Raw genomic sequence first — 16,557 nt, forward strand, 5'->3', positions numbered from 1 at the left:
CCCACCTCTCCCGCGGTTGCCGGGGCAACGCCGGGACGCGCTAGCCCTTAGCTCCTGCTCCGCGCCTGGTACGCGAGGCGCGGAAAGCAGGCGGGGAGTTTCAGTGGGGCCTGTGGTCATGGCCTCGCTACGCACTGCCAACTCCCGGCTGAGGAACTACTTCAAAGAGAACTACATTCCTCAGGTCTGCGAGGTACTGGAGCCACGTGGCGGCGGAGTTACCAGAGGGGAGAATCCGAAGATATCTGGGTGGAGCTGGGGTTTAGCCGCAGAGGGAGCGGAGGGATTCTGGGGCGGAATGGGACTGGATGAGGTTAGCCTTGAGCAGGGTGGCGATCTGGGCTGAAGATACAGATCAGAAAGGAGAGGACAGAGGGAGGTGATGGTGGCTGAAAGGGGGGAATGGGTGACCTAACTCGGGGAGAAAGTACAGGGTCCCGGGGCAGAAACCCCAAACTCCAAACTTTAAAGTTTGGGCGCATGGGGCGCGAGAGGGGCCTGAGGACAAGAGAAGTGCGAAAGCAGTGCCCTAGAAACAGAGGAGGAATATCCGAAGAGTGTGGCTTTATGAAGAGAGAGGGCAATAGTGCCACCTAAGGTGAGGTATAGTGGATTTGGCACACGGTGAGCCTGGGGTTTCGATGGAGTGGTGAAGGCAGAAGATAGAGACCTCTCGACGGAAGGTAGCCGGCCCTTTGTGAGGGGAAAGACCCCACCACCGGGATTGCCTTAAACAGCAGACTGTTCCCTACCCCCACCATTATAACAGGAAGGGAGGAAGGAGGACAGGAGAGGGTGGATAGGTTTTGTAGTTTTGGGGGTAGGAAGCCAAGAAAGTTCTCTGGTGACTTCCATTTTCTCTACAAATATTTGGTAAGATATTTGCTAAGAATGATATGTTTGGGTGGAGTTGGAGGCTGCAGAAGGGGTTTTGAGCAGAAATAAAGTATGTGGAGAATGACAGGGAGAGAGGTCTAGCTAGGGAAGGAAAGAACCAGGCAGTATTGAGAGGCCCGCTTGGGATAATAACTCCTATACAGTTGGGAGTACAATTTGGTACAGCCTTTTTGGATGGTAATTTAGACATATTGTTGATCAAACATTTCATTTCTAGGGATCCACTCTAGAGGTATACTCTCACATGTACCCAGAAAGCTGTCCAAGGATATTCATTATAGTGAAAATCATAAAGAACTTATATATGAATGAGAGAATGGGCTAGTATATAAAGTATATGTGTACCTTTTCAAAACAAAAGCCCTCCAAGACACATTTAAAAAGAAGGGGGAAAAATGCAAGTTGTCCCAGAAGTGTCTACAATTGACTCTACTCATATATTTATGTGTCCATATCTATCTACAGTTAAAACAATAACGCATGCATAGAACATATTGCAACACTATTGACAGCAAATGTTTGTTTTAGGAGAGAACCCTAATTTTTTGTTCTATATAGATCTGTATTGTTTTAGTTTTTTTCTGATGAGTTTGATTCATGTTTTACTTCAATTATATTTAAAATATCTGGAGAGCATGGTACTCATCTTCCCCATTGTGTGATTTTTCTTAAGCAGCAGTCAGTAAACCACATGTAGATACAGAAATAAGAGTTGATTTCAACCAGGATAGGTGTTTGCCAGGCATATAGTATGGAAGGGCAGTGGCAAAGGAACTAAGCTTTTCAGAGTGCCTGATGGGCCAAGGAACTGGGTGGGAAATGAGAGTAGGATGTGAGATTGATCTATGGGCAGAAAGTGAAGGTTCCTAAGGAGTGAAGAGGTGTAAAGGGAGTAATTGAGTGAGGGAACTGGAAAAGTAGGAGGTAGGGATCAGGAAGTGGAATATTTGTATTTAAGATTTAGGGCAGAGTGATGACTCAGTCCAGGTTGGCTGTGGAGTAGGTAGCAGAAGTGGACTTGAGTTGAGGGTCAGGGAACATCAGGGAAGTGATAGCCTCTCCTCATCTTGCTCTCCACTTGCCATAACACTCAGAAGCTGCCAGAGTAATCCCTGGCTCCTCCTTTGAGTAAAAGCATCCTTTGCTCACCAGCCTACCAGGTTGCTTTGCTCCCAGAAGAAAGAGGCCCTCAGAAGTGCCCTTGGCCTAAGGTGACATTCTCATGACTCTCAGGAGTCCTTCACTCACTTCTGCTACCATGTTACCAATAGGCGCAAGAGAGCAGTTTTCTGGGGGCTCACACTCCCACCTTAACTTGGTTAACCCACTAACCCCAGGAGACTATCAGGATAAATCTCATTGTGCCTTATATTCCTGCACAGCTATTCATCTAATCCAATTTGCCAGGACTGGCTATTTTCCAAAACCCATCTTCTACAAGCTTTGGAATGTGTGTGTGTGTGTGTGTGTGTGTGTGTGTGTGTGTACACACACACACACACACACACACACACACACACACATTATCATGGATTCTCTGTGTATTTAACCTCTTCTGAACTTCACCTACCTATCCTAAATAAAACCTGGATATCATTTCCCTGAAAACCCTCGCATGGAAGCTGATTTAAAACAAACAAAACAAACAAAACAAAACAAAACAAAACAACACCCCTGCTTCACTTACTGGGCTACTGATTCTAATTGATGACGGTTTTCATCAGTTTTAGAAAATTGTGGATCATTTCAAACAATGCTTCTACCCAGTTCTCTCTACTCCTTCTGGGACTCCAATCATAAATATGTTAGGTTTGGTTTTTTTGTTCTGTTTTGTTTTTTCCCTATTTTTCTCTTTGTACTTGTTTGGATATTTTTCACTGACTGTCTTTAAGTTTATTGATTCCGTTTTATGCTGTGTCCAGTCTACTGTTAAATATATCAAATGAGTTTTTAATTTCAAACAGTGTGTTTTCCAGTTTTAGAATGTCAGTCTTTTTTTATACATTCCAATCAAAATTCTGCATCTTTTCATCCATTTTGTCTACCATTTCCTGCTTTCATTAATATGTTGTTATTTTAAAATCATTGTTAAGATGAACAACTTAGAAGTCTCACGGAATGGGGTGATTGTTGAAACTGGGTTATGGGTACACAGGGGTTCATTATACTCTTGTTTACTTTCTCTGTGTTTGAAGTTTTCTATAATAAGAAGTTACAAGAGAGTAATGGCTGGGTGTTTTTTCTCATAATGTATGTAACTAGGGATGGATGGAATAATAGGTTTCATTTGGCTGTATAGTCATTTTCTATTTGCTGTATCAATTATCCATTGCTATGTAATACAACTATAAAACTTAGTGACTTAAAACAGCAGGAATCATTTTGTTTGCTCAAAAATCTGAATTCTGATAAGGTTTTTCAGTTTTTCTCTGCTCCATGTGGTACCATCTGGGGTGATGGACAGGGGTTAAAGGTCTACTTTTATTTTTTAATTTAATTTAATTTAATTTAATTTAATTTAATTTAGTGTGTGTGTGTGTGTGTGTGTGTGTGTGTGTTTGCCACTGTGCAGACTATCCCCAGCAAGCCCATGGGCATAGAGACTTTCTCTGATTACCTGCCTCCAAGCCATTATTGCTGTGGGACATGAGACAATGATGGCCCTTGAAGTTATCAAGGCAGTAGATAAGAAGTCATCCCCTGCCAGCAAGGTCCCAAGTCAACGGTATTGAAGCATGTCCTCTAAGATCCACTTTTAAGATGGTTTGCTCACATGCCTGGCCAGCTGGTGCTGGGTGTTGGCTGGGAGTTCAGCTATGTCTGTGAGCCGGGAGGCTTGGTTTCTCCATATGGGCCTCTTCATGAGCTGCTTGGACGCCCGCACAGTATGGTGGCTCAGTTCTAAGAGCAAATGTTTCTAAAGAGAACCAGGTATGTTCAATTCAAGTTCATTAGGTAACTTATTTTTTTTGAGCAACAGATTAGGCTCTTGACACCAGCCAGCCTTTTTTTCTTAGGGGATGGTAAGTGTGGTAAGCTAAGGAGGGTACATTAGATCATTCCATCAGCAAATATTTGCTGGGCATCTACCATGTGTCAGTAGAAAATACCTCAATGGCTTTAGCCACTTGCAGCTGTGAATTTGAAGCTGTTTCTAGCCCAAACTTTTCTCCTGCATTCTCTGTGCATTTGTCTATTTGGGTGTCCTATAAATACATACATTAAAGAAATAAAAATAAATAGGTGAAGTTAATTTAAAAAATTGTTAATGCTTATTTATTTTTGAGAGAGATTGTGAGTGGAAGAGGTGCAGAGAGAGCTGGGACAGAGGATCTGAAGCAAGCTCCGCCCTGACAGCAGAGAGCCTGATGCAGGGCTCGACCCACAAACTGTGGGATCCTGACCTGCGCTGAAGTCAGACCCTCAGCTGTCTGAGCTAGCCCTGGTGAAGTTAATTTTAATATATTTTAGAAAAACAATCTGTCCAGAATATTATCATTTCAACATGGACTCAATGTGAAATCACATTATGTCTTAGAATTGGATGTGTATTTTACACTTATGTCCCATCTCAATTTGGACCACCATGTCTGAAGTACTCAGTAGCCATGTGTAAATAGTAGCTACTATATTGGACAATGCAGGTCTAGAATGTATTTACATATTTAATAAATCAAGGAAAATTACCCCTGACCCAGAAGTGATCACTGTGTCTCTAAGTAAGTTTGTTCTTTTCAAGAGCACAAAGCTTCTGGAACTTCAGGGAGAGTCTGAGTGGCACAGTGAGGGTAGAGGGGCTATAATGGCCAGTCAGCTTGGTGACTTACAATGATCAGTGGGGTCACACATAGGACAGCTATTCTCACATACACCAAAGGAAATTGATGTCTAGGTTCAAATCTTCAAGAATCACCATAATTAGATTTTATTGTGAAAATGAAAGAAGTGATGAGAGCATTCTATCAACTGAATGTTGGGTCTCCCCAAATTCATCTGTTGAAACCTAATGTTCCATGTGATAGTATTTGGAGGTGGGGACTTTGTCAGTGATTAAGTCATGAGGCAGAGCCCTCATGAGTGGGATCAGTTCCCTTATAACAGATGCCCCACAGAAATCCCTTGCCCACCTATGATGTGAGGGCACTATGAGAAGATGGCCGTCTATGAACCAGGAATCAGCTCTCACCAGGCACAGGATCTTCTTGTACTTTGATCTTGGACTTCCCAGCCTCTAGAAATAAATTTCTGTTGTTTGTAAGTCACCCAATCTATGGTGTTGTATTACAGAAGCCCTAATGGACTAGGAGACTAGGTCATGGACTAACTGTTGAAATGACTTATTTGTTTTAAATCACAAAACGCTCTATACCTGTAGCTGAGAAGGTCTCTAGGGGAGACTGGGGGACATGAATGGAGATTCAACAAGTGGCCTTGCTTCTGTCTTTCTGAATTTATCATTCCTTTGGGGTTCTCTCTTTGGACACTGATATATCTGCCTCCCTAATCCTATCTAAATGAAGTCTGTCCCAATAAAGGACAAGTAAAGTGTATGCAAAATCAAAGATGGCTAGTGTCTTTGTCTGCTTGGGCTGCCATAACAAAGTACCATTACACTGGGTGGCTTAAACCACAGAACTTTGTTTTCTCACAGTTTTGGAGGCTGAAAGTCTGAGACCAGTGTGCCAGCATGGTGAGGTTCTGGTGATGGCCTTCATCCTGGCTTGCAGGTGGCTGTCTTCTCACTGTGTCTTCACATGGCAGAGACAGAGAGCAAGTTGTCTGATGTCTCTTTTTATAACAGTGCTAATCCCATCATGAGGACCCAACTCTCACAACCTTATCTAACCCTAATTACCACCCAAAGGCCCCATCTCCAAATATCATCACAACGAAGACATGAATTTTGAGGGAACACAATTAGCCCATAGTGGCTAGTAAATGTAAGAAAATTAACCCCACTGACAAAAACAAAATGTAGATGAAATGAATTACTGTTTTCCACCTGTCAAATCAAAAATTTTATTATTCTCTGTGTTGGCAAGGTAAAATGGACACTCACATTGGCTGTTAATAAGAGTGTAAATTGATAAGACGTTTTTAGAAAGCAATTTTGAGAATGTATGAAGAGCTTCAAGACGCACCTTCTGATTCTATATTCTTCTAGAAATCTATCCTGAAAAAATAGAGATAAAGATATGTACATTTCATCATTATTAATAAAAATTAATATTATATCCTATAATTTTTAATACTGGGAAAAAGTTAGAAATAACCCAAATGGCCAACCATTTAGAAATTATTAAACATTTATGGTACTACTTTTTTTCTTCTTCTTTTAAAAAAATTTTTTTAATCTTTATTTTTGAGAGAGAGAGAGAGACATAGAATCTGAACCAGGCTCCAGGCTCTGAGCTGTCAGCACAGAGCCTGATGCAAGGCTCAAACTCACAGATCGTGAGATCATGACCTGAGCCGAAGTCAGACATTTAACCAACAGAGCCACCCAGGCACCCCGGTACTATTTTTTGCAATAGATTATCAACCAACCTCAGTACATGATGGTTTGAGAATTTTGGGGAGACATGGAAAAATGTTCACAACATAATGACCAGCCAAGGAAAAAAAAAGATATACAAAAAAAAAAAAAAAAAAAGAATATACAACAATATATAATCCTGATTTTAATTTGTACAATTATCATTTTAAAATTTAATTTGTTAAAAATATATGCACTGAGGAAAGAAACTAAAATTTTTCTTAGAGGTTATTTCTGGTTGGCAGGATGATGGTTGAGTTGTATTTTCTTCTTTGTATTTTCTCTGAATTTTCCAAATTGCATAGATCACATGTTATTTTTATAGTCAGAAAAAAATGTTCATATATTAACTGAAATGCTGGTCTAACTGTAGTAAAAATGCTTTTTTGCTTTCCCATACTATTAGCAAATAAACTAGAAAGCAATAAAGAAAACACAGGGAGCATAAAAGTGTTTATTACTGGGAAGTGCTGGTTTCTCATCCCAGGTACAGCTGGTTGGCCTGTTGCAGACCTGCGTCTGGTCTCCCTGGATTGAGCGCCCTTTTGCCTCTGGCCAAGTACATGAGGTCTCCTGGACACCCCATTTCCTAGATGGGCCAGTCTCTGTCCCAGCTAGCACTGTCATAAAACCCTCTTCCTCAGGTTCGGTTTCCAGATAGCCCTGTGTGTGCCTAATTGCATACTGACAGATTTCCAAAGGTTTGGTTTTGTTTTCTGTTAGCAGAATCCCAGGGTTCTAACGACTCCTACAAGGAACGCTGTATAGCTGGAGAAAGGGCATCGGGAAGAAGAGAGCTCATCTTCTTCCCCTTATACACTCACCCTACAACATCAAAGAGCAGCTCTGCTTTTATCTGGATATATTTTGGGATTCCCATGAGGTTGTTTTGTTTTTTTTTTTAAGATTTTTTTTTTCTGACTAAAAAAAAAATGTATTTGAAATCACTGTGACCAATCACCATAGTTCTGTCAGGAAAATGATCTCTTCCTTCATGGTTCATGTTCTCATGTGTCTTTTCTTTCCCTCATGGGCAACCAGTATCTAATATGGCTTCCATGCAAACCTACATGTATTGTTTGTGCAAGAGGTACAAACATCGAGATACAGAATGGCTGTGGGTTTTGTTTTTTTAGACCATGGAGTCAAGTACTTTGTAAACTTTAATTTTAGGTTTGAAGTAAATGAACTAATTGATCAAATACTTGGAAATCTGTGCAATAAGAGATTTACTCGCTACATACTATTTTTAATTCAGGAAAAATATATTTTAGAAATTCCACATTTTTAAAAAACATCTGCATGTGGACACTCAGAGCCTGCACCTAGATAGAATTGTGGGAAAACTGAGTATTGTCTTCTGATTTCTCACTCACTAGATTCTCTCTCTGAGATAGTTCTTAGAATTCTGAAATACTTCATCCCACTACTGTTGGAATCTCCTTCCTTGGAAATATTCCTTACAAAAGACATTTGTATTTTAAAAGGTATTAAGATAGCAATACACAATGAAGCCTTATTATTTTTGAGAGAGCGAGAGAGAGAGAGAGCACAAGCGGGGAAGGAAAGAAAGGGAGGGAGACACAGAACCAGAACACAGGTTCTGAGCTGTCAGTACAGAACCTGATGCGGGGCTCGAACCCACAGACCGTGAGGTCATGACGTGAGCCGAAATCGGATACTCAACTGACTGAGCCACCCAGTGGCCCCAACATTGTCAATAATATTTAGAAATCCATTTCTTCTTCAATTTTCTAGGCAGAAGTCAGCATGGTCCCAGGATGGGTGAGATACTATGGGTATAGTGTCTACCAAATTAGTAAACAGCTGTACATAGCAATTGTCTCTGAGAGCAGAAAAGTGCTCTGCAAATTGTTAGCTCAGATTTCGGTTTAACATTTAGTTTGCAAAACTAGATATTCCCAGCAGAGGGCGTATTTAAGTTACAAATCAAAATTTTTTTTGCAAAGTTTTCTATTTTTAGAAATAAGCGGTTTTTTTTATTTTTATGATTTTTATTCATCTTTTATGCTTTATATTTCTTTCATGATAGCTTCCAATTTGTATTTTGAAAATATTGCATTTATTTCTAAATTACATAGATTCTGTTACCGGGGATTTTTTTTTTTTTTTTTTGAGTTTATTTATTTTTGAGAGATAGAGACAGAGTGTGAACAGGGGAGGAGCAGAGAGAGAGGGAGACACAGAACTCAAAGCAGGCTCCAGGCTCTAAGCTGTCAGCACAGAGCCTGATGCGGGGCTGGAACTCACGAACTGTGAGATCATGACCTGAGCTGGAGTCGGATGCTCAACTGACTGAGCCACCCAGGCGCCCCTGGGGATTTTTTTTAAGAACTAATTGCTGCAAATATTTACTAGAGATGCAAGAATCAGGAATTATTGAATATGGAGCAAGAGACCGCCAGCCAATGCAGGAGAGAAGGAACTGATCTATTAACTCCTTTTACTGGACCTTGGGGATAGACGTATCTTTTGAGGGCAGTTGTTTGCTGCGTTCCCTTAGCCCAGTCAGCCAACTCACAGATGCAGTTCCAGAGGCAAATTTGTGGAACACTTAAATAACCAAAAAGTATACAATGATTATTTCTCCAGTAACAGTTTACTTATTTAGGGATTAAACAGCTGGTGACCACCAGCAGGTATCAGAATCCATTGTCTTGCTCTCACCTCACGGAGACTGGGTCTCCTCACATGTCCCACCTGCCTTAAAACCCCTCAGGTTCTAGTGTTGAGGGACATCTTCTCTCGCTGATGTTCCTCCTGAATGGCTGAAGCCAGCTGACCCTTTTAAATAATCTTCAGTATACTTTGAGTTATAGAGTTTCTAAAATAAAAAATTGACACCTTCTATTTAAATGTCAAGAAGACACAGAAACTCTTTTGTTCTCAAATTGTTAACTTAGTAACTTCTGTAGAAACTGATTAAGAGTTCCCCTCCAATGACACAATAGCATGCCAACTCCATTTCTACCATAATGGGATGGCAAGAATTTGTGAGATGTCACTTGGAGCTTGTTTGCAAGGGGAGGGAGCTAGAAGCGACTTTGAACAGAGACTTAAACCTTATTCCTAAGAAAAGGGGTTTCTGTAACTGTGTGATTCTGACATTGCATTTTTATTTTTTTTTACTTTTTTATTTTTTAATGTTTATTTTAGAGAGAGAGAGAGAATGGGGGACGGGCAGAGAGAGAGGGAGACAGATTTGAAGCGGGCTCTGCGCTGACAGCAGAGAGCCTGATGTGGGGCTCAGACCCACAAACTGCGAGATTGTGACCTGAGCCAAAGTCCGACGCTCAACCGACTGAGTCACCCAGGCGCCCCTGACATTGCATTTTTAAAAGCAGTCTCATCTTGGGGTGCCTGAGTGACTCAGTTGGTTGAATGTCAGTCTCTAGATTTTGGCTCAGGTCATGATCCCAGGGTCGTGGGATCAAGCCCCATGTGGGGGTCCCCACTGGACATGGTGTCTGCTTAAGATTCTCTCTCTCTCTCTCTCTCTCTCTCTCTTTCTCTCTCTCCCCCTCTCCCTCTGCCCTTTCCCCACTCATGCACATACATGCTCTCTCTCTCTTTCTCTAAAAATTAAATGAAAAATTAAAAATAAATAAATAAATAAAAATAAAAGCAATCTCATCTAAAACAAATAAGGTGAAAACTATATGTTGATTTTTCTACCATTAATTTAAAAGAAGAATGTCTTTCTAGTTTGCATAAAAATAAAATATTTCAAGGGGACCATGGGTGGCTCAGTCAGTTTAAGGGTCTGACTCTTGATTTCGGCTCAGGTTATGATCCCAGGGTCCTGGGATGGAGCCCCATGTGGGGCTATGCGCTGGGTGTGGAGCCTGCTTAAGATTCTTTCTCTCTCTCTCTCTCTTTTCTCTCCCCCTCCCTTCCCTGAACGTGTTCTCAGCATGCATTCTCTCTATTTAAAATAATAAAAAAAAATGAATAAGGGAACAACCAAATAATAAATGAATGAATGAATGAATGAATGAATAAATAAATAAATAAATATTTCCAGATAGTTAACGTGAAAAAACCCCTCGAGTTCTGGAGGAAGATATACATGCAAACAATTTTGCATGAGTGCAATGCTATGGGCACGGGAGGAGCCCTGTGTTTGTAGTTTAAAAACCTTCTCACTTTATGTACCACCTGGCCCTACTTTGCCTCATCTGTGAAATCCAGAAATAAGAACATAACCTCTAAAAGTCAAGGTCAACTCTAGTGGGATTTTGGGAAGCAAAATGAACTGTGACTCTCTGATGTTTGGCTGTCTGCGACATTTGGCCATGTGACTGGTCTTGCTGGGGTTTGCTTCTGAATGGCCTAGAGAAGTCTAGAGGAGAGAGGAAGACCCTGTCCCAGGTCCCAGTATAAAATTCTGGCTATGTCTGCTTCTCTCTCATCAGAACCCTTTACTCCAGCCAAACTGGTCTCTGCCCCTGAGGTGTTGCTCTTGCCAAGAGAAAGACCCTATTTGCAAACCATCTGCTCAGTACTTGCTACCTGGAAGTTTCTCCCACTGCCCAGGGCCTCACAAGGCTTTTGTAATCACTTTATCTCTGTACTGGGGAAGCAATTGATTTTTGCATTGCTACTTAGGCCCTTAGTATATTTTACTACATTTATCTGCAGTATCTGGAAAGTCAAATAAGTCTTGCTCCCTTGAGTATCTAAGTGTCTCATAGATAATTACTACTTTGCTATTTATATTTAAACTATTGTTCTATCAAGTTCTCTCTCCTAATCCTTTCCCCCAAATGTATTTGTTCTAATCTCTTCCATCAGGCTTGGTATAAAGTCAATCTCTCTGTCATCACACTGGCCTCTGAATGGTACAAGGGAATAGTTTTGAATTTCTTTTCTCTTTGGTCAAGTATTTGGCTCTACAGGAGGTGATGATTATCAGTGAATGGCTTGTTACCATAATCATCTATGGAGTGTTTATTTTATACTAGAAACTATTCAAAATACTTTTCATATATTAGCTCATTTAATTCTCATGATAGACCTATGATATGTGTACCTTTATGATATGTATAGGGAAGGAAATAAGAACAGAGAAGTAATTGTCAGAGCTTCCCCACTGGGAGATTGCAGATCCAGAATTTACAGCTAGTGGAACCCAAGCACTGCATTATCTTGCTCCTGGAAAGATGGATGGTAGTTGAAAGGAGTAGAAACAATGGTCCTGGATAAACCCATGTTTGTCATCAGTCCCCATACATCTTTCAGAATATTTGAGAAAGACTGGGGACTGAGTTAGACAGAGCCAAAAGCAAGTGGAAGATTGCACAATTATTTTGTGAAAATACAAGCTTCAGAAAGCCAATTTAGATCTTTTTAAGTCATGGTGTTTTTTGTCCTTGATTGTGTAAGTTTTTACTTAGAAACCTAGCAATAATAATTGCTAATTAATAATAATTAATGTGTTTTTGACAGCCAAACATTCATCTTGTGGGAATTTTGCATAATTTTGCCTCTGCAAAACTAATGGTTTTGCAATTTTTATTTTCATTGGGCGGAAAAAAAGCTAGTGATTCACTAATTATGTTTTCTTATTGGCAGATAGCTATACGCTGTTTACACATTAATATATAAAGCCTTAGCCTATTTTATTTTCCCAGTGGGAAACTGAACAATGAGATATCTTGTGCAAAAAGTGAACATTTGAACTATGCTAGTTCCATATGCCTTTATTATCATTCCAGAGACTTTTCCTCTCAACTTGATTTGACTTCTACAAGATAACTTTTCAGGAGAAGTAGTTTCCTAATCTGTGGAACTTAGAAATATAAAGAAGTAATTTCTTGTATTCATTAATCAGATCCCAACTTTCTTAAAAATCACCTCAAGGCACCAATCCTCAGACTTCAGTGTGTAGAGGAATCACCTGGGGAGCTCATCAAAATGCAGCTTCCCAGGCCCCATCTTCAGAGACCAATTCACTCCCCAGGTGATTCCAATGCAGATATCCTCAGGGTGCCAGAATGGAATGCAGGATGTGGTAAGTGGGGAATGGAGAAACTCAGCACTCTGGGGACTCAGGCACAGCAGTGCCAGAAAGCAGATGGGCCTTTCATGGGACTATTCAGGGAGCTGTCTGAAGTCTGGCTTCCACGTAATAGAAGACTTCCGGCCTTGGGTAACAGAATGCTATTCATATCCATCTTGCAACTGTGGTGAGAATCACTGACCTCCTGTGCAATTATATTCTGTAGGTCTAGGGGAGAAAGAAGTCAGTCAGCAGATGGCTAAGTGCTCACTGTGAACATCTGGGGTGGGGCTCGGTCAGGAGGCAGAGCTGGAGAAGGAGAGACATGTAGGTCTAACCACTTTGCCGTAGTCTTGAGGGCTGGGTTCTCAGCCTGCAGCCTGCACACTAAAAGGGGGACATGGAGCTAATTGCAAAGGGAGAACTATGTTGTGCAGGGTCCAGTCAGGGGAAATTATCCAATTTCTTCCTTCTGGAAGAACACTATGAGAACTGCTAAGAGACTAAGGCAGGACTTCCAGGCCTGGATCTGCTGACACTTGGTCCATGGAGGTGGGAAGATCCCTGCATGACCCAGTGGGTGAAATTACTTTGTTCACAAGTGAGTGAGCAGGAAAAAAGCCAGTGAGAATAGGCCCTCTGTAAAAGAACGGCCTCTCCACCTCCACCCCCAGTCCTGCCCCATGCACACTAGACCCTGCCTGCAGGCAGTGAACCAAAATGGCAAAGAGAAATGTCTAAGGAGGATTCCAGGTGGTTTCTGTAGGATGTGTGCTGTAAACTGTTTTCTCTGCCTCAAATGGAGAAATATTCTCCATTTTGGGAAAACTCAATGCGGAAAGTAAGATGGCAACAGCTTTCTGAGTTCATATACGTACTTTAATTTTTTTTTTAATGTTTATTTATTTTGGAGAGAGAGAGAGACAGAATGCGAGTGCGGGAGGTGCAGAGAGAAAGGGAGACACAGAATCCGAAGCAGGCTGCGGGCTCTGAGCTGTCAGCACAGAACCCGACATGGGTTCAAACCCACAAACCCAAGATCATGACCTGAGCCGAAGTCGGACGCTTAACCGACTGAGCCACACAGGCGCCCCTCATATATGTACTTTAAATATCCAGATCCAGTAAGCCATTTGTTTGGATGCTACAGGCTTGTTGCTACAAGCTTGCTTTCTTTCTTCTTTTTCTTTCTTTCTTTCTTTCTTTCTTTCTTTCTTTCTTTCTTTCTTCCTCTCTTTCTTTCTCTCTCTCTCTTTCTTTCTTTCTTTCTTTCTTTCTTTCTTTCTTTCTTTCTTAAGTTTTATTTATTTAAGTAATCTCTACACCCAACGTGGGGCTTAAACTCACAACGCCAAGATCAAGAGTCACATGCTCTTCCAAATGAGCCAGCCAGGGGCCCCATAAGCTATAATTTTTCAAATATATGTTCTGTAGATGTTGTGAATGATAAAATACAAATTTTTTAAAAAGACTCTTTGAATTTGTAATAGATTTTGAGGGTGGATTTTCTCAATAACTTTTGTGGTTGGGTCTGAGGAGATTTTTGACGTTAAAAAGGAGGACTTCATACTAAAAAGGGGTAGACACCACTGATCAAAATATCACAACTGTGTCTTCAATTTGACTCCAAAATACCGCCCATCGAATGTAAAACACTGAGCAGCAACTCCATTGTGTCATTTACAATGGATTTTTTTTTAAGTAGTAAAGGTGAAACTTCATTTGTTAGACTTTAACAAAATATGAACACTGGATAAATAAAGGAATGTCTATAAGGTACGCTTATTTAAAAAACTGTCACATTGGGGTGCCTAGGTGGCTCAGTTGGTTGAGCATTTCACTTCAGCTCAGGTCATGATCTCATGGTTTGTGAGTTTGACCCTCACATCTGGCTCTCTACTGGTAGAAAAGAGTCTGCTTTGGTCCTCTATCCCCTTCTCTCTCTGCCCCTTCCCACCTCTTGCTCTCTTTCTCAAAAATAAATAAAAATATATTTTAAAAAAAACCTATCACTTTATTTGATTCTGTAATTGTAGGAGAGAAACCTATTTGTTGCTTAGTAAGAACACGCACATCCAGGGGTACCTGGGGGGCTCAGTTGATTAAGTGTCCAATTTTGACTTAGGTCATGGTCTCACAGTTTGTTGGTTCGAGCCCCACATCCAGCTCTGTGCTGATGGCTCAGAGCCCGGAGCTTGGTTTAGATTCTGTGTCTCCCCCACCCCTCTCTGCCCCTCCCCCACTAGTGCTCTGTCTCCGTCTTTCAAAATAAATAAATGTTAAAAAAAAAAAAAAAAAAGAACATGCACATGCAGAAAGAGTGATTCTGTTTCATTTTCCCTAGGCTCTGTTATGTGGCCTACTTACTACATGTCCTGAGGATCCGCTGAAATATTTACAGAAAATGATCATTACTATAATGGAAAATGGTCTCGAAAGTCTTCTCTGGTGAGTATTGTTTTGCTTTATGGTAGGGAGATATTTTATTCTGAATGTAAAACACTCACTATAGAGTACCAAAAGAAGTCTTCTAATCTCAGGATGGTTAAGGAATCCCTCCATAGGCTTTTTTAAAATGTTTATTTCTTTTTGAGAGAGAGAGAGAGAGAGAGACAGAGTGCGAGTGGGGCAGGGGAAGAGAGAGAGGGAGACACAGAATCCAAAGCAGCTCCAGGCTCTGAGCTGTCAGCACAGAGCCTGACATGGGGCTCGAACCCACAGACCGTAAGATCATGACCTAAGGCCAAGTCAGACAGCTGACTGAGGCACCCAGACGCCCCCTTTCATAGGCTTTTAAGTCTGAAAGACTTCAATAGGAACAATTTCCCCACTGGTTCTTAACTTGAGAAATATAGCCCTCTCTCATCAATAATGTGCTCGTAGGGCAGTTATTTCAAGTTGGGGATGAGGAAAAAGAGGCGTACTCTCTTGGGGGGCACAGCAAAATCTGGAGGAGGGGGTGGTTGACAAAGTCCTGCAGTAGGTTTTGATATACTTCTCCCAAGGGGAGGTGTCTCCTCCTTCCCCTCCCTTCAACTCCACCCATAGAATCATGGATTCAAATCACTGATTTAATTATGGAACTAACTACTATGAAATGAAATTTTTGACAGTGTTTTATGATTTTATCAAAGGGATATGTGCATTGATCCATCAATGAGGCCAAAAATTCGGAGGTTGTCTGAAACTTACATGGAACAACTTTTTGGACTGGATGATCAACTGGTCAGTATTAGTAATCAGGCATTCTAAAATATACATCCCAAGTTTTGATGGAAGTTCTCAAATAGATTTTAGATTTTATAAGATGTATGAGGTCAAACTGTTTTTGAATTGGGGACACTCAGAGAAGTGAAGGAATATCACCCCCCCCCCCAACACCCCGCACACAGCCACATTCATAGTAAACTTCCCAAATTTCCAGAAGTATTTAACAGACATTTATTCTTCCTCTTCTGATAAAATCTTTCTATTATATTTTTCCCATTCCTCTTTCTCCTTCTCCTCTCCTCTTGCATCTTTATAATGATAAAACCAACATTATGGAAAGCTTTAAATGAGGATATTGTCCTTCCTTTCTAATCTACTTCCTTCTGTATTCTATCCCTTCTCCATTCTCTTTGCCATCTGCCCAGGGATTATGCTGATAAAGATATGGCCAAACAACAAGAGCTAACTTAAAAGCCAGACCGATTGTTAAAGAAAGGAACAACCAGCTCTAACAGCTGGTTTTGATTCTGTACAGAGGGCAAGGAAGTAATTCAGGACACGGAGACTTTTAGAACAAAGACTGTATCTGAGAGAAGCTACAATAGCAAAAGGCATGTGGGGAGAGAAATGCCAACACAAATTACATGTGTGTGGGGCCTTGTGTGATACCTCCAGATCCCAGGCTGGTGTCTTGGTAAACGCAGGCAGGGCTTGGGAGCTGCTGGTGAACTTGGGCGCCGAAAAGTGAAATCGAAGCCTGGGTCAAGGTGGATGCTGAGAGCCAGGAACAATCTGAAGCATAATTTGGAAGGCTGGGTGTAGGGTCACACTGGATCCTACTCAGTGGTCTGCATCAGAGAGACAGAAATAGAGGGACAGGATATTTCTGCCA

General features: G+C 41.1%; 1 protein-coding gene across 2 annotated transcripts in view; it reads left to right on the plus strand.

Moving 5' to 3' along the window:
* The window catches only part of FBXL13 (F-box and leucine rich repeat protein 13), a 210,268-nt gene continuing 193,711 nt past the window's right edge, over positions 1–16,557 (plus strand). For both annotated transcript variants that reach the window (XM_049642850.1, XM_049642851.1), the window contains exons 1-3: positions 1–193; positions 14,800–14,903; positions 15,590–15,680. In XM_049642850.1, the coding sequence (XP_049498807.1) occupies positions 119–193; positions 14,800–14,903; positions 15,590–15,680 (270 nt within the window). In that variant the 5' untranslated portion in view covers positions 1–118. The remainder of the gene's footprint in view (positions 194–14,799; positions 14,904–15,589; positions 15,681–16,557) is intronic.

The sequence above is a fragment of the Panthera uncia genome, chromosome A2, assembly GCF_023721935.1.
Source record: "Panthera uncia isolate 11264 chromosome A2, Puncia_PCG_1.0, whole genome shotgun sequence".
Classification (NCBI taxonomy): domain Eukaryota; kingdom Metazoa; phylum Chordata; class Mammalia; order Carnivora; family Felidae; genus Panthera; species Panthera uncia.